We start from the raw sequence: 18,450 nt of genomic DNA, 5'->3' as shown, positions 1-18,450 counted from the left end.
TTTGGTAGGCAATGGAATAGACCGCCACACCACACAAACACCCTCACACTTCTTTTTTTTTTACCCTGGTTGTAATTGTTTAACCAATTAGTTATCATCAACTTGCTGTTAGCTATTCCCGAAAGCTCCTATTAGCTTACCAACTAAGGTAAAAGACAAGCAACTTAGCCGTCACTGGCTTGCTAGCTAAGACACATAAGAATAACAGATATATAAAAAGTATATATGAGAAAAGAAATGGTTAATACGACAGTATTTCGGGGCTGTAGGGTGGAGGCAGTGCTGAATAAATTGGTTTTGCCTCTGAACTGACTGTAAATAGTGAGACTGTCAGTTTCACTGATAGGGGCAGAAAACCTGTTTCCAATATTTGAATTCTAATATCAACGCAGCCATTTAAGATGAATTATGAACATAATTGATACTAATTATTTAACCATTCTCACTCACCATCATCCATTATAGTTGTAATTTTGTTTCGCTCAGCAAAGTTAGGCATTCATGTGGTCTGTTGCACACTTTACCCTGATATCATACACTTGTGTGATCAGCATTTGCAAACTTTTTTTTGCGTGATATTTATATATTCTGGAATATGTGAGATGTAAGACAGCAGGAGCCGAAAATAAGAATTCTCTCATGAGCCAGCAGCTCTCATTCATTCATCATTTATGCCACAAAGACTGCTTTTAATTTGTGTGTGTGTGGGATGCCCTAAATTCTCGTCCCTGATGGAAAAATGTGCTAAGTTCCTTGGCAAGCAGTCTTCTCCCTTAACAGTATTGATATGTTAACTTATAACTTCTCTCATGAGCTAACGTTGCTAACAAAGTGAAAGGAAAATCTACGAGGCATAGCCGCATCTTGATATTTATATGCAGGGAAACATATCTGGTCTATTTGTTGATTTCCCAGCAGATGGATAGATATTACTTGATGAAAACACTCTCAGCATGGCTTGCCAAAATGCACCCACACACAATCAATGCAATCTCTCAGGGCTGTCTGGAGGCGAGGATGAAGAGGATGCGGCTGCACAACACGCTGACCACTGACCACACAGTTTACTGTTGATCGCTGACTGGACCACAGTGTCACAAAGTGTCCCAAAAACAAACAAACAAACTATAAGCTAGGTCAGGCCCTGCAAGACCCGGAGGAGTTCCACAGTGATACAGACTAACACCCAGAGACCTCACATCCACCACACTGCTTCTTCTGAACTTATTTGCTCTTTAAGTCCTGTTACAATTAGAAAGGGACTTGATTAATGCTTTAAATACAAGTTGTCCTTCTCTCTCTCTCTCTCTCTCTCTCTCTCTCTCTCTCTCTCTCCATATCTCTCTCTCTCTCTCCTTCTCTCTCACTGTATGGCTTGTCCCTGCTGGCAGTGGCACCTGTGTAAGAGTGATAAGCTACTGTATAAATCTCAAATCAATTTCATTTATCTTCAGTGCTCAACATCAGTCCCAACTCGGAGCCATTAATACATTTTAGCAAAGGATTATGTCCAAAAGAAGAAAAAAAAATCCTCCTCACTACAGATAGCAGGATTCCCGATACACTGCACTGAAAATCTTAATAGATGACGATAATAATAACAAAAAAAGACCAAACTAAATAAATAAATAAAAGCTCTGCTCTCAGAAAAGTAAAAATGATATGTCATACGGCTGGGTATCAAGCCCTTGAAGAACAACTGATAGATGTATGATAGATACACATGTGTTACTGGATGCATTAAGCCTTACTTTAGTTGTGTCAGAAAAAACAATTTCTAAGGGTATTCATGTAGAAAGGATCCAACACAAACACATTCTTATATCACTCCTGTCGATTACACACCATTTGCAAACAGGTAGGCGAATAAATCTAAAGCCTTTGGAAATATTTCAGTGCTACGAAAAATTATACAGCTAGTCGCGGTGTACTACTGTACAATCCACGGACACGGCCAGTTACTCAACGTTGCTGTTAATCACTGTTCTGGTTATCATTCAGCATGGTGTGGCAGGTACATTGTGTTTATGCAGGGTCTTCTGTTTCACAGCAACCACACGGAGCAGCAGAAGACGCAGTAATGGAGGGGATGATTGGAGGGCAGGAGACGGGATTAGAAAAACAAGAACGAGAACGTCGAGGAAAGGCATCAGTAAAAGGAAGAAAAAAAAGGAGTAGGTGGGCGAGGAGGGGTGAGTGGAGAACAGAGGAATGGTGATGTTAGAAGCTGCAGCCGTAATGCAACACACACGCACACACAGAGCTAACCCTAATGGGCCCTTTTCCTGCAGCACCGAGCAGGCGAACGTTAACGTCTTTCATAGCGAGGATACTTATCATTTCAAACACACGACGGAATTTAACAGACCGTTCTAGAACATGGGACACAGATTACAGAGTTAATTGTACTGAACAGCATCAATTTTAAACGGTTGGAGCTTTTTAACACTACAAACTACTATAGTGTCACACAGCTGCTGTCAGGGTGCTGCTCCTGTCGCAGCCATGATTGCGGGAGCTGCCCAAGATGGTCCGTATTTGACTCCTCCTCATTACCCCTTCTCGCAGATTGCTGGATTGATCGCAAAAAGCCCACCTGCCCACTCAACTCGGATTGTTACAGAACCGTGCCGTGAACAAACTTTCCCTTTAAGGCCAAATTGTTTTTATTTGACATCGGTTTCTCAAACAGAGCAACACATATTACATCAGTTGTGAATACAGGTTCATCTTAGCAATACGGCTTAAGCACCGATTTTCGTACAGGCTTGCAGGCAAGTATACGTGCACACATCTTTTCGCGTATCGATGAGCAAAATCCCATACCACCCTCTTTAAATCCAGACTGCGAGCAGGTTTTTTCAATACTCAGGATGGCCAGCCCCGGCAATCTCTCCTGTGCCATAATGCTTCTCAGATATGATTTAATTAGTTTCAGTTTTGAGAAGGCTCTTTGGGTGCTTGTGACAGGCACAGGTAGAGTAACAAATAGTCGTGGCCACACCAGGCACACTTGGTAATGTGGAGTGGTGCTTTATGAATAGAGTGTGTGCCAAATCTTGAATTGAGCCATGCTCGATTTACTATATGGAGGACACTAATGTGCGTGTAAATGAGAGAATTTGTTCTGGAAAATCCACATATAGGTCATCTAACAAGGCTAAGCTAACTGCTAGCTCATGCAGACTCGCAGTTCTGACAGTCATCCTGTCATTCGCGCTCTGACAGTGAATTTTTTTTGTGTGGATACGTTGGATAAATGTGTTTTTGTAGTCTGTTAGGTTAGGTGACCACACCTCCTCCACCCTGACCCTCAGCACAGGTGCCCTCAAGGCTGTGTTCTGAGCCCCCTCCTTTTCTTCCTCTTTACCCACGACTGCCTGCCAACTCATCTTTCAAATGTAATAGTTAAGTTTGCGGATGACACCACAGTCATTGGCCATATCACCAACAATTACGAGACGGCCTACAGGGATGAGATTCAGCACATCACATCATGGTGCACTACCAACAATCTGGTTCTCTATGTGCAGAAGACGAAGGAACTGATTGTGGACTTCAGGAGGTCTAGAAGCTGCAGCCACTCCCCCATACACATCAATGGGGTGGAAGTGGAGCGCGTCTCCAGCTTTAAATTCCTTGGAGTCCACATCAGTGAGGAACTTTCCTGGACATCAAACAACCAGGCTCTTGTGAAAAAGCCCAACAATGCCTGCATTTCACCAACTTCTACCACTGCACCATAGAGAGCATTCTGACCAGCTGCATCTCAGTGTGGTACGGCAACTTCACATCAGTAGACCAGAAAGGTCTGCAGCGGGTCACCAAGGTGGCCCAGCATATCACTAATACCCAGCTCCCAGCCATAAAAGACATGTATCACAAACGCTGCCTTCAAAGGGGTCTGAGCATCAGCAGAGATCCCACCCACCCCAACCATGGACTGTTCTCCCCCCTGCGCTCTGGGAGGCGCTACAGGAGTCTCAGAGATCAAAAACAGCTTCTTTCCCCAAGCTGCTGCCGACCTGAACCTGGCTACCCACTGAATGTCTGTAGATATTTTTAAATATTTTGTACTCGTGCTCTTTTTTAACTTAGTTTTAGCTTTTGGTCTTCATGTGTGTATATCTTCTACTGTGTTTGTCTATGTCTGTCTTGCACTGTTTGGTGAAGCCGCAGCCCTCATTTCATTTCTAACATGTGCCTGCACATTGTTTTTAATGACAATAAATTGAATTGAATTGAATATGTGTTCTTGTAGTTTGGCTATGTGTTCTTGTCTTTGTGTTGCACTGCTGTGGGCTGGGGGAAATGATGTTTCGTTTCATTTCATGTGCGCAGGTGCATGGAATGAAATGACAAATAAATGTTCCCAATCCCTGATCTTCGTATTGGTCAGCTAGGGCACTTGCTGATTTACACATTTCATCAACGGATTTTAACGAAAGTTCTTGTGGCTGTAAAAACCCAAACCTCCGTGCCCCCACTTGCACTCCACGGAGCCTGCGAAAAATAGCGACACTTTGACGTGCTCCTCCGCATTCAGTAGCCTTTCATCCTCACATAACGCATCAAAATGTCGTATGGGGCGCCTAGCGCGTTTCTGCAGAGATGAAGGAGCAACAACCCCATGACCGGGCAAGATTTTGGGCAGCTTCTTTAAAGCTGTGAGACTCCCGTCTGAGTGAAACAAGGGTCTCTGGCTAGATATTCGCTTGCCTGCAAAATATTGCCGTTCTGTTTTGGGAGACTGTGTTAGCCTGTATCACTGTCTGGGGGACAAATTCAAAGTGGTCCATGCTATGTTTGAGCCTCTTGGCCTCAGCATGCTCATCTTGCTTTTTAGATGGCAGACATATTTTCATCAGCACTTTCACCGCATCTGGGAAACGGAAATGGAGTGAGCGCACAGCATCATTTCTGGATTTCTTATCATAATAGTTGTTGACATGCGGGGGTGAGGCACGTTTGGACAGTGGGAGCCCCCCCCTCCCCCCCGCCTCGCAGAGGCTGCAACCCTGGTCAGAAGAATAGAGCCCTCACTCTACCATCTAGCTTTTATAAGCTAGATGGTAATCAGCATGGTAGAATTATGGGACTTACCCTTTCTTGTGTTAAGACTGTCTTAACGATCTGTAGCTATGGCAACAAAATCAAGACTCCTCAAATGCAAATTGTTTCCCAAAGACTGTGCCTGTTCATGCTTTAAAATTATTCCCTCCCTGAGCATGATTCATGTTGTGGCAATGGGAGACACGATGACCTGCATGGTTTGAGAAGAAAAGGAGCACTATTTTGAGAGCGTATCATATCAACACTACATATTCATTCCTTGAGCGCAGATCAAATGAATCTGCCTGAAAGGTACTGGGGCATCATAACATTAATTTCAATTTCAAATCCAAACCCCATTCCACATCCCTCTTTATTTCCTGGAAAATGACTTAATTAGGGTTTGTTTCCCTTTGAGCAAGGGCAAGATGATTGATGCAGCATCCTAGCGTTCACCTTTCCGTATCAGAAGCAACAACAACAGCAACAGCAAAACCCCCTGACTGGTTTGGTAAGAGGACCTCTAATTTTACAGGATCCCATGCAGAGTTTGGCATCGGTGTTGACTTTATTTGTTATGAAACCACAGTATATAAGAAACAGGGACCAGGAACAGAGCTTGTTGGTGTGTGTGTGTATGGGAGGGGCACTGGGACAGCAGCACTTGGTGAAATCAGTGCTGCTGTCCCTGACAACTTATGACAACTTTGTCCGGCAATGTTTTTCATAGATAGTGTGACGGACTAAAGAAGCCCTCTATTTTACACACCGGGTCTGTCAAAACCCACCAGAATGCATATACACGAGTCACGACACTTCAGACATGACTTTGGGGGTGCACTCCATGCAGCGTCAGAGAGACAAAGACAGAAAGAGACCCAGAGAGACAGAGAGCGAGAGAGAGAGAGAGAAAGGGCTTAAAGGAGAGCAAAATATCCTCATCTACTTCCAGGACACCCGCATCAAGAACATGACCCACATTCCAGCAATTGGTGTGACAGGCAGTGTGGAAATCTGCCATGTTCAGATACTGTAAATGTCCCAAACAAACCCAGAGTACGTGCCTGGTTATTGGTCTGATATTTGCGTTTCACTCTGAGCCTGCTTTTACCCCCCCCCCCCCCCCGTTGTGATAGTGGAACACTCTTGGCAGATGTGGCATATTGGGGTCTAGTGTGAAGGGTGAACTACTAGCCCTGGGGGTCGGGGAGAAAATGGACATTTCTGGGACACATGACTACACAGAGATAGGTAACTGGACTGTTGGATGTGCCCATAAAACAAAGTTGCGAGATGCCCCGAGAACAGGTCGTCCTCTATCCAAGAATCATGATATAGTATCTCAAAAACAGGGAGTTTGGGTGGATTATAACCCATTTCTAGAAGCGACCTATATTCTTGTGTCACCATAGGGATTGTTGACTCATTTTGATGGCGCGGTTTAAGTAGTGCATGGATTTTTACAACAAAAAAAAATAAGCAGAGAATACTCTTTACCAAATGTGCAGTAGCAAGCTTTTGTTAATTTTCCCTCCGGCCATTATTTTGATCAATTACATTTATTTGTATTAATGTTCACTATGATTTTAAGTCCTAAAATTGTTTCTGATTGTAAATACTGACAGTTGCCAAGGGGTCCTGAAATTACAAGAAGCAACTCCCCACTCTGGAAACATTGAGAAACCCAGCGGCTGTACGGAGTGCAGACTAAATAAATCAGGGGGCCTTGTGACTGAGGCGAGCTGCAGACAGATGCCACAGTCTAAATAACACGGGATGAAAGCATGAGCACCTACCCGGCATGAGCCAGAGATAACGGGTAGATTTTGGACGTTTTTGTTCTCAGCTGAATGAAAAAGCACTGCATTAGCCTCTTGCTCTACTTTTCAGAACCGAGTGGCTTAAATCATGTTTGCAGAGTTGAAAAGGGCAAAATTGAACTTTTTTTTTCCTCCAACCTATCATGTTAATGGAAGATGTCACTGAGTGGTGGTAGCAAAGTTGGAAATGTGCTCCGTTGGAGAATAGTGAAAATAAATGTTCTTCAATGTGCAACTCGTAGAGAGCTCCTGCTCAATGCTAAGATACATTATTTGGGAGTCTTTTTGTTTTGGAGGGGGGGGGGTGTTTCCACCTTTCTACCCAATTGTACTTGGCCAAATACCCCACTCTTCCAAGCTGTCCCGGTCGTTGTTCCACCCTCTCTCCCTCTCCCCTCGGGGAGGGCTGCAGACTACCACATGCCTCCTCTGATACATGTGGAGTCGCCAGTCGCTTCTTTTCACCCGACAGTGGGGCGTTTCGCCAGGGGGACGTAGCGCGTGGGAGGATCACGCTATTCACCCCAGTTCCCCTTCCCCCCTGAACAGGCGCCCCGACCGACCAGAGGAGGTGCTAGTACACATACCCACATCCGGCGTCCCACCTGCAGACACGGCCAATTGTGTGTGTTGGGACACCCGACCAAGCCGGAGGTAATGCGGGGATTCGAACCGGCGATCCCCGTGTTGGTAGGCAATGGAATAGACCGCTACGCCACCTGGATGCTGGGAGTCCATTTTTAACCCTAGTTTGTCTTTTGAAATAATCACACCCTCTCTGGTTGGGAAGTTCTTGTAGTCAGCATGGCAACATATGGGATGGATTGATTGATACGTCGATCATTAGTGTTGAAGGTCGTTCACAAGGTGTCTGTGCGATATTGTCACATCTCTCACGTGGCAAAGCTTTGGAGCGGCTCCGTTCATAAGCTAAAAAGAAGCACACCAAGAGTGGGCAGTGATGTTATATTAGGATGCAGCAGGGACCAGAACTTTTCCTCTGACACCGAATGAAATGTGCTGGTGTACGGCGGCACGGAGAGGCTTCGCTGGAACTGTCACTCCTAAAAAAGTGCCACGACTCAGACGTCCCGATTCAGCGGTAGGAAAAATCCTGCTCTCTTCATATTTGCAATTAGAGACGACCACAAAGCAATTGCTTACAAAGAAAAGATCCGCCGCCCTACGGTACATTTACTGAAATTCACTGCTAATCATCCCGAGGGGCATACAAGTCACTGCAAAAGATAAAAAGAATGGTTTTAACGTGTGCTTGTAAAAAATATAAATAAATAAACCAAATCTCATGGCCGATCTTAGGTGTTTCAGTGACACTTCGGTACAAACAAATGCATAATAACAGAAACCCCCCCCCCCCGCTTTGTTCAGATGTGATGGATCAAAATGATTAAAAAGAAAGAAAAAACAACTTGAGGAGCGAGAACACAGCGACACTCACCATGTCTGTATCCGACACTGGCCCGAAACTGGTTACGTAGATGTTTGTCCTGACTTCTGTCACACTCTCTGAAAGAACAAGAGAGGAGACGTGGTGGGTCGAGTAGGAATACAGCACAGTACACAAATATTAGAAAAAACAAACTAAACATAAAAAACTCAAAATTCAGTTCCTCACCAAAACAAAAGAACACATAAATAATAGTGAAGGTCTCTTGGGATACAATAATATTTGTGTTGTGTTGTTTAGTCGGTTGTATAGGTAAGAGTTTGTATGCATACACACTTTGTATGTCTTTTTTTTGTGGCTCCCCCCCCCCCTCTTTTCTCCCCAATTGTATCCGGCCAATTACCCTATTTTCCGAGCCGTCGCTGCTCCACCCCCCTCTGCCGATCAGGGGAGGGCTGCAGACTACCACATGCCTCCTCCCATACATGTGGAGTCGCCAGCCGCTTCTTTTCACCTGACAGGGAGGAGTTTCGCCAAGGGGACATAGCACGTGGGAAGATCACACTATTCCCCCCAGTTCCCCCCTCCCCCCCGAACAGACGCCCCGACTGAACAGAGGAGGCACTAGTGCAGCGACCAGGACACAAACCCACATCTGGTTTCCCACCTGTAGACACGGCCAATTGTGTCTGTAAGCCGGAGGTAACACGGGGATTCGAACCGGTGACCCCCATGTTGGTAGGCAACGGAATAGACCGCTATGGCACCCAGACATCCTCCAAAACTCTTTGCACGTCTTGACATGACCCACCTCTGGATTGTATGGCCAAAAGTGCAGTATACAGGATGAGTAATCCCAGTACCATTGTTTGTAAACCTTGTAGTAAACCCCATCATGTAGTTGCAGTCTGGTTGTTTTTTAACTGGACGGCCTCTTCAAGTGTTGCAAGGGCTTGGGCACTCGCACCACATCCCAACACGCTCATCTTTTTGCAAGTTATTTCAAGCGTATACGCTGCATCATTCACGATCTCGCAACACATTTTGAAGACAACCTTTTTTAACCGACGGGTGGTAATTATAATTATGTAAATGACATCTGCTGTCATTAGTAACAAGTAATTTCCCACATTTTTCTTGCGTATGATAGACTGGCATCAGAGAGAGAGACGGTACATCGGGGATGTATATGGCTACAGGGGATGTCACACATTTTTTTGTTGACATTTATCGAGTAATTGCACAAACTTTGGCGCATACTGGTGAGGGCAACTTTCACAACCCCTTAAAATGTTGTCATAGCAACTAGCAACTTCCAGAAACATTGCCCTTTCATGCACATCTCCTGCAATTCTTGAACTTTTCTAGCAATTAAGCACATCATTGAATTTTTTTTTTCTTTGCAGGTCAAAAAAAATAAAGACACGGTACATATGTCCATACTTGCAGGTACACAGACAACCGCTACATGTTCCTGCAAGGACAGGTTCAGGGATGAAACACTGGATCGAAGCATTTAGTGCACAGGATTTACTACACGCCTTACTCAACTTGCAGCAACACTTACACTGCCATTATAAGACATCATTCCCACCGTACGACATCAGGAAATTGCATTATATAATCTAATGTATTATGGATCTGGCACTGCTGTTACGCACTTGCTTTCCATATATCCTTTATATAGTAAGGGGCTCCCATATTAAATTCACTTTTTATCTGTCATATATTTTGTCATTTATCATTGCACAACCACATGTCGTAGGAGCTCAGAAAGATTACCATTATCTGTCATGAGGCTTTATAACTCATTCAAGACAATAATGTGCCTTTAAATTGTTCATTCAAATTGGGTTAAAACAATAAAATGTGGGTAGTAATTCATTGCGAGCTGCATAATAAGTTGCTCACAATGCTCCGTGCGCTCGTTAAACCTTAAATGGATCATTTCAAGTGGGTCATGACACCTAAGTATAAGCGTCAACATGTATTATACAGTAAGCCGTAGAATAATTATTGAAATGGAAATTATTTACAAGTCGTTTTAATGTCGCGTTAAGCTGTGCATAATAATGGAGTCATGGCACATCAACGTATACTCTCTTAAAAATGTGCCGAATCCGCCCCATGAGAGGGAATTTGCACAGGAGCTTTTTTGGGCCTTGGGTGAGGTAGATTTTTTTTAAAATTATTATTATTATTACCAACACTGTCGGTGACAGAATAGGGAGTTTGAAGAGGATGTCTGAAAGCAGACGGATCCACATCTGCCTTTGCAAGTCCGACAAAGCTCTACGGGGACGCCGACTAATGAGGACTCCATCTATACCGGGATTGGAGGGGAGGAGCACGAGATGTCCTCTTCTCTGTTATCTGCACAAAGTGCCTGTGATTAACAACATGTGACGCCCGGCTAACAGCTTTAACTAGTGTAAGTGGACGTATTAGCAAGCTGCAGTAGCTTATAAGGCTGGTTCTTTGTGTGAGACGGAAACTTTTGAAGTTTTTCCTCATTTGGTCTCTGGCGAGGGCACCACTGCAGGTGACTTGTGTAGGGTAAATCTTGTTAAGATGTATTGAAGAAATAAAGGAAAGGTGTATGCTGTCTGTTGGAAATACGTCGGCCAGGGCTGACCCAAATCAGGGCTGATAACGAAATTATTCAAATAGCTTCATTACTTGAACACTGACGGGTTTCTTGTCTCATTACCAAGCACAGGAAAAATGAGGGAAGCGCCAAACTTTGCTGGCGTTTTTTTTCCCTCTCATCCTCCCTCACCAAATTTTGAAAACCTACAAAAAGATCTGTCCAATTACAACGTGCTAAGCAATGTCAAAACAAAAGATAATGTACACAATGTAAGAACAGTGTTGTGTTTTGTATGTGCAGCCTTTTCAATAAATGTTACTTAACTTTTCTGTTTTGGGGGTCCTTTGTGAATGACAGCCAGAGAAAAGATTCTGGAATATAGTCTCCTGCCCCTGGTGTTTCCGAAGGGGAAACACTGAGGGTGGTCTGACAGGACGCGGAAGCGGGGCAGGCTAAGCTAACTGCTAGCCCATGCAGACCGGCAGTTCCAATAGTCATCCTGTCTGGTGTTCGTTCTCTTAGACGGTGATTTTTTTATAGCTTAGTTTGGATATGTGTTCTGGTTTGGATATATGTGTTCTGGTTTGGATATATGTGTTCTTAGTTTGGATATATGTGTTCTGGTTTGGATATATGTGTTCTTAGTTTGGATATGTATGTGTTCTAGTTTGGATAGATGTATTCTTAGTTTGGATATATGTGTTCTGGTTTGGATATATGTGTACTTAGTTTGGATATATGTGTTCTGGTTTGGATATATGTGTTCTTAGTTTGGATATATGTGTTCTAGTTTGGATATACACTACCGTTCAAAAGTTTGGGATCACCCAAACAATTTTGTGTTTTCCATGAAAAGTCACACTTATTCACCACCATATGTTGTGAAATGAATAGAAAATAGAGTCAAGACATTGACAAGGTTAGAAATAATGATTTGTATTTGAAATAAGATTTTTTTTACATCAAACTTTGCTTTCGTCAAAGAATCCTCCATTTGCAGCAATTACAGCATTGCAGACCTTTGGCATTCTAGCTGTTAATTTGGTGAGGTAATCTGGAGAAATTGCACCCCACGCTTCCAGAAGCAGCTCCCACAAGTTGGATTGGTTGGATGGGCACTTCTTGCGTACCATACGGTCAAGCTGCTCCCACAACAGCTCAATGGGGTTCAGATCTGGTGACTGCGCTGGCCACTCCATTACCGATAGAATACCAGCTGCCTGCTTCTGCTCTAAATAGTTCTTGCACAATTTGGAGGTGTGTTTAGGGTCATTGTCCTGTTGTAGGATGAAATTGGCTCCAATCAAGCGCTGTCCACTGGGTATGGCATGGCGTTGCAAAATGGAGTGATAGCCTTCCTTATTCAGAATCCCTTTTACCCTGTACAAATCTCCCACCTTACCAGCACCAAAGCAACCCCAGACCATCACATTACCTCCACCATGCTTAACAGATGGCGTCAGGCATTCTTCCAGCATCTTTTCATTTGTTCTGCGTCTCACAAACGTTCTTCTTTGTGATCCAAACACCTCAAACTTGGATTCATCCGTCCACAACACTTTTTTCCAGTCTTCCTCTGTCCAATGTCTGTGTTCTTTTGCCCATCTTAATCTTTTTCTTTTATTGGTCAGTCTCAGATATGGCTTTTTCTTTGCCACTCTGCCCTGAAGCCCAGAATCCCGCAGCCGCCTCTTCACTGTAGATGTTGACACTGGTGTTTTGCGGGTACTATTTAATGAAGATGCCAGTTGGGGACCTGTGAGGCGTCTGTTTCTCAAACTAGAGACTCTAATGTACTTATCTTCTTGCTCAGTTGTGCAACGCGGCCTCCCACTTCTTTTTCTACTCTGGTTAGAGCCTGTTTGTGCTGTCCTCTGAAGGGAGTAGTACACACCGGTGTAGGAAATCTTCAATTTCTTAGCAATTTCTCGCATGGAATAGCCTTCATTTCTAAGAACAAGAATAGACTGTCGAGTTTCAGATGAAAGTTCTCTTTTTCTGGCCATTTTGAGCGTTTAATTGACCCAACAAATGTGATGCTCCAGAAACTCAATCTGCTCAAAGGAAGGTCAGTTTTGTAGCTTCTGTAACGAGCTAAACTGTTTTCAGATGTGTGAACATGATTGCACAAGGGTTTTCTAATCATCAATTAGCCTTCTGAGCCAATGAGCAAACACATTGTACCATTAGAACACTGGAGTGATAGTTGCTTGAAATGGGCCTCTATACACCTATGTAGATATTGCACCAAAAACCAGACATTTGCAGCTAGAATAGTCATTTACCACATTAGCAATGTATAGAGCGTATTTCTTTAAAGTTAAGACTAGTTTAAAGTTATCTTCATTGAAAAGTACAGTGCTTTTCCTTCAAAAATATGGACATTTCAATGTGATCCCAAACTTTTGAACGGTAGTGTATGTGTTCTTAGTTTGGATGGATGTGTTCTTAGTTTGGATATACATATATGTGTTCTAGTTTGGATAGATGTGTTCTTAGTTTTGATATATGTGTTTAGTTTGGATATATGTGTTCTTAGTTTGGATATATGTGTTCTTAGTTTGGATATATGTGTTCTAGTTTGGATATATGTGTTCTAGTTGGGATATATGTGTTCTTAGTTTGGATATATGCGTTCTAGTTTGGATAGATGTGTTCTTAGTTTGGATATATGTGTTCTTAGTTTGGATATATTTATTTAGTTTGGATATATATGTGTTCTAGTTTGGATAGATGTGTTCTTAGTTTGGATATATGTGTTCTGGTTTGGATATATGTGTACTTAGTTTGGATATATGTGTTCTAGTTTGGATATATGTGTTCTTAGTTTGGATATATGTGCTCTTAGTTTGGATATATGTATTTAGTTTGGATATATATGTGTTCTAGTTTGGATATACGTATGTGTTCTAGTTTGGAACTAGTTTGTATATATGTGTTCTTAGTTTGGATATATGTGTTCTAGTTTGGATATATGTGTTCTTAGTTTGGATATATGTGTTCTGGTTTGGATATATGTGTTCTTAGTTTGGATATATGTGTTCTTAGTTTGGATATATGTGTTCTTAGTTTGGATATATGTGTTCTAGTTTGGATATATGCATTTAGTTTGGATATATGTGTTCTAGTTTGGCTATATGTATATTAAGTGAAATGACAAATAAAGTGTTCCTGATTCCTGATTATGCCATGTTCATGGAGAATACTTGTTTCTGATTGGCTGGAGGGTGTTCGCTTAAACTTTGTAATGCACATGTAGTTTGTCTAAAGTTTAATTACTGTTCTATATTCATGTGTTGGTCGCAGTTTTGCTGTGTAACCAAGTGCAGTGAACATTCAAAGTTAGTTTAGCGGCAAACTTTTGCTTCATAACCTACTGAGTCCAAAACACGTCTGTGCCCAGGGGCCCATTTTCTCATTATCCGCCTATGGGTATATGTGGGATAATCCACTCCAAGGTTTGCAGTAAAACCCTTCTCCGCTTGGCATTGGGCAGTTCTTTACCTCCTTACTTAAAATCACAGCAATATTCATGATGTTGACTACTTACATATCTCCAACAAATCATCATGAATGTATCTTAAATATCTGATACTATATCATCCAGCCCTATTTACAGGTCATCTGCCTAGCTGGAAAACTGCATAAAAATACTCAATAGCCATTTGAAATTTTCAGATATATTTAAGCTCAAGCTGAGGCCAGCAGCAATGTGGCAGACGTTCTGATCCCAGCAGAATCTGTGCATGGAGATGTATAGACCATCTAATGTCAAGCTTACCTCCCAGGCCAGGGCGTAGCCTGTTGTCGTATCCATCAAGCAGCCTGTCGAGAATGCGGGTGAAAATGGTGATGTTGTCTTTACTGTCATCAGGCAATGGCTCTCTGTGCCCAACAACTGCCCTGCAGGCGGAGATGGAAAGAAAAAAAGTGGGGGTGAAAAATACCCTATGGGGATGGGGGCATGAGAGGCATGAGGGGCTCGAGGGGGTGGTTGAGGTTCTCAATAAAAATAACAGTAAATGTTTTGCAAAACAGCTCAACATTCTATATTAAACTGAAGCACTCTGTCTGGTACGCTCATGGAAAATAGTAAGTTTGCATAAATGTGAATTCAATTATTCCATCACATACAACTGCACTGCATATCACGTAGCCTGGGCTGGCTTTATGCACAGGCATTCTAGACATATGCCCAGGGTCTAATTACCACTAGGGGGCCCAGACAGATGGGTAAAGAACATCCACCTGCTTACATTAAATATCCATCCATTATCTGAACCGCTTATTCTGCTCTCAGGGTCGCGGGGATGCTGGAGCCTATCCCAGCAGTCATTGGGCGGCAGGTGGGGAGAGACCCTGGACAGGCCGCCAGGCCATCACAGGGCCCACACAGACATGCACACATTCACACTCAGGGACAATTTAGTACGTCCGATTCACCTGACCTACATGTCTTTGGACTGTGGGAGGAAATGTTTAACATATATTTGAAATTATTCTAAGAATATAAACTCTGATCTAAAACTTTATTTCAACATTTATATAGTTACTTATTAATTTTTATTTAAACATACACAATGTTAGCGCCAATGTGAGGGAAAAAGTATTTCTGGGTCAGTGGAGTATGTTACCAGTGGTAACATGGCCTAGCAGCTTTTCGGTATGCTTTCGGGTGCAGCAAAGTGCAAAAAAAAAAGAAAAATAAAGAAGAAGAAAGAAAACGACAAAGAGGGCCTTTACACAAGTTTATCTCGGGCCCTGCAGTTTCAAGGCCCATAAGCCCACCTCAACTACTGAGTGCAACACCCTCTGCATCTGAAGACTTGGCGGCAGAGGCAGGGGATTCCAGTCCCAATGTTGCATTAGCGGTAGCAGTGGCGCCCCCAAGGGCTGGCCAGCGGTGGCCACGGCCACCCTGATACTATCCCTGGCCCCCCCGCTGGCCCCTCCTGCCACGAGTCGCATATGCAGAATATGCTTCTATCTGATATTTTACATTAGGTGCTGTTCATTTAAATCAATAATGTATATTTTTCTTAACTCTCATATTGACATTTCAACTAGCCTATACAGTATACTACAACAGCATCATAGAATTCCCGAAATTCAGTCATGGCTTTTGGTTTTGGTGTGCCACCCCAAGATTTTCAGTGGCTCCATTTGGCCACCCTTATGAAAAATTTCTGGGGTCGCCACTGAGCGGTAGAGCAGCAGCGGGTCGCAACTTTGACAAATACGAAGGAAGATTCCTCCACAACTACACAAAAACACCAGCACAAGCAACAAACGGTGTGAATACTTATGTACATGCAATATTTCAGTTTTTTATTTTTAATAAATTTGCAAAAATTTCTACAAAACCTTTTTCACTTTGTCATTATGGGGTATTGTATGTAGATTGAGGAGAGAAAAAAAAGGAATTTAATCCATTTTGGAATAAGGCTGTAACATAACAAAATGTGGGGAATGTGAAGGGGTGTGAATACTTTCAGGATGCACTGTATATATTCAATCTGGTTCTGCTTGAAGCATTTTCTTGTGGGTACCTGTACCACCCATTGTACATTGAACATTTTAGGCTCAAAGGGCTTTTGATGAATAATGTAGACCTAATTCTGGGGGACATAGATCCAATTTCAATCTTATCTTTTAATTTAACTTTGTCCGATTTTAATCAAATGCCTAGTTGTGCATACATACATAAATATTATAATCAATACCTTGTTGTGCATACATACTTACCTCCAGTATTCTATCATTTGATTTATTTTTTGTTTTTATTTTTGTTGCCTTTTTTTTATTGAGTGATATATATGAGTACTAGAATCTGATGTAAACCAGAGTCCAATTCCTTGTATGCATAAGCACACTTAGCCAATACAATTGATTTTGATTCTGATTCTGAAATGGATTTGACCTGTTGTGTCTGTTTTTATGGAGTTTACAATGCAGATTAGACCTAATATCAAATCCACACAAAAGAAAAACAAAATCAGTGCAAGATGACAAATTAGTCTTCAAGTCAGTTATGCAAAGTAATAATTATAATAATTAGTAATTATTAAATGATTAATAATGAATAATTTGACAGCTGATGATTGCTTATGGCATGAAACAGGCTTGTACTGTCTCAAAGAATTTACTTGACTCAGTGGATCAAATTAATAATTATTAATTTACGTATCTGACAAAGACTAATTATATATTTTTTAATTTCTCAACATCTCTCAAGTTTGCTGACTTGTTTTTTTATTTTTTTTATCCATAAACCTGTTTGGATATTCTTATGCTAAAGTCACTATTTGTGTGATAATATTTTGCAGAAATTAGTTCATTTTATGAAAGCTGACCTCCCTAAGAAAAAGTGAAATTAGATGCCTTGTATTCTCCACTGAAGTGTGGATGACATGTGTCATTTGGAAACCAATGAATGAAGAATTATGCTGAGTTTATAATTTTCATGAAGAAACCAAATTGGATTTATTCATTTCTACAGAAGATATCCGATCAGGGTTTAGGTCCTACTTGCACAAAAAAATCCGCACTGATTGGCCATCAAAAAAAAAAGGAAAAAAAAAGAGAAGCTTTAAGTCTAAAGTAAAAAAAAAAAAAAGAAAGGCTTCGAACCGACATAAATTTTGCTTTTCCCCCCCAAGAAGTGAACAATGAATGTGGGAGATTCAATCTTGTTTGTTTATTTTACCAAAATGAATAAATAAGAAAACTAAACAGCCTGAAATGGAAATGTATATTTTGTATATATTTGCTATTAATGCAATAGCTGAATTATGGCATTACATTAACATTATGGTGAAAGAATTACAGTGGTAAAACAGCAGTGATCCACTCCCAGATACAAAGTCACTCCTATTGTGAAACAGAAAAGGAACCATGCAAGGAAGCCAGTGAATATATATATATATATATATATATATATATATATATATATATATATGTATATATACACTACCGTTCAAAAGTTTGGGATCACCCAAACAATTTTGTGTTTTCCATGAAAAGTCACACTTATTCACCACCATATGTTGTGAAATGAATAGAAAATAGAGTCAAGACATTGACAAGGTTAGAAATAATGATTTGTATTTGAAATAAGATTTTTTTTACATCAAACTTTGCTTTCGTCAAAGAATCCTCCATTTGCAGCAATTACAGCATTGCAGACCTTTGGCATTCTAGCTGTTAATTTGTTGAGGTAATCTGGAGAAATTGCACCCCACGCTTCCAGAAGCAGCTCCCACAAGTTGGATTGGTTGGATGGGCACTTCTTGCGTACCATACGGTCAAGCTGCTCCCACAACAGCTCAATGGGGTTCAGATCTGGTGACTGCGCTGGCCACTCCATTACCGATAGAATACCAGCTGCCTGCTTCTGCTCTAAATAGTTCTTGCACAATTTGGAGGTGTGTTTAGGGTCATTGTCCTGTTGCAGGATGAAATTGGCTCCAATCAAGCGCTGTCCACTGGGTATGGCATGGCGTTGCAAAATGGAGTGATAGCCTTCCTTATTCAGAATCCCTTTTACCCTGTACAAATCTCACACCTTACCAGCACCAAAG

General features: G+C 41.9%; 1 protein-coding gene across 1 annotated transcript in view; it reads right to left on the bottom strand.

Moving 5' to 3' along the window:
- Nucleotides 1-15,143, bottom strand: part of gabra3 (gamma-aminobutyric acid type A receptor subunit alpha3) — a 49,524-nt gene extending 34,381 nt beyond the window's left edge. Inside the window, exons 1-3 of the mRNA XM_056284212.1 lie at nt 15,127-15,143; nt 14,652-14,773; nt 8,332-8,399 (exon numbers count right to left, since the gene is read on the bottom strand). Coding sequence (XP_056140187.1) covers nt 8,332-8,399; nt 14,652-14,773; nt 15,127-15,143 — 207 coding nt within the window. The remainder of the gene's footprint in view (nt 1-8,331; nt 8,400-14,651; nt 14,774-15,126) is intronic.
- Nucleotides 15,144-18,450: the final 3,307 nt, after the last annotated feature.

Source organism: Lampris incognitus, chromosome 8 (assembly GCF_029633865.1).
Source record: "Lampris incognitus isolate fLamInc1 chromosome 8, fLamInc1.hap2, whole genome shotgun sequence".
NCBI lineage: Eukaryota > Metazoa > Chordata > Actinopteri > Lampriformes > Lampridae > Lampris > Lampris incognitus.
The sequence above is the reverse complement of the archived record's forward strand: the minus strand, read 5'-3'. Positions and strand labels throughout refer to the sequence as shown.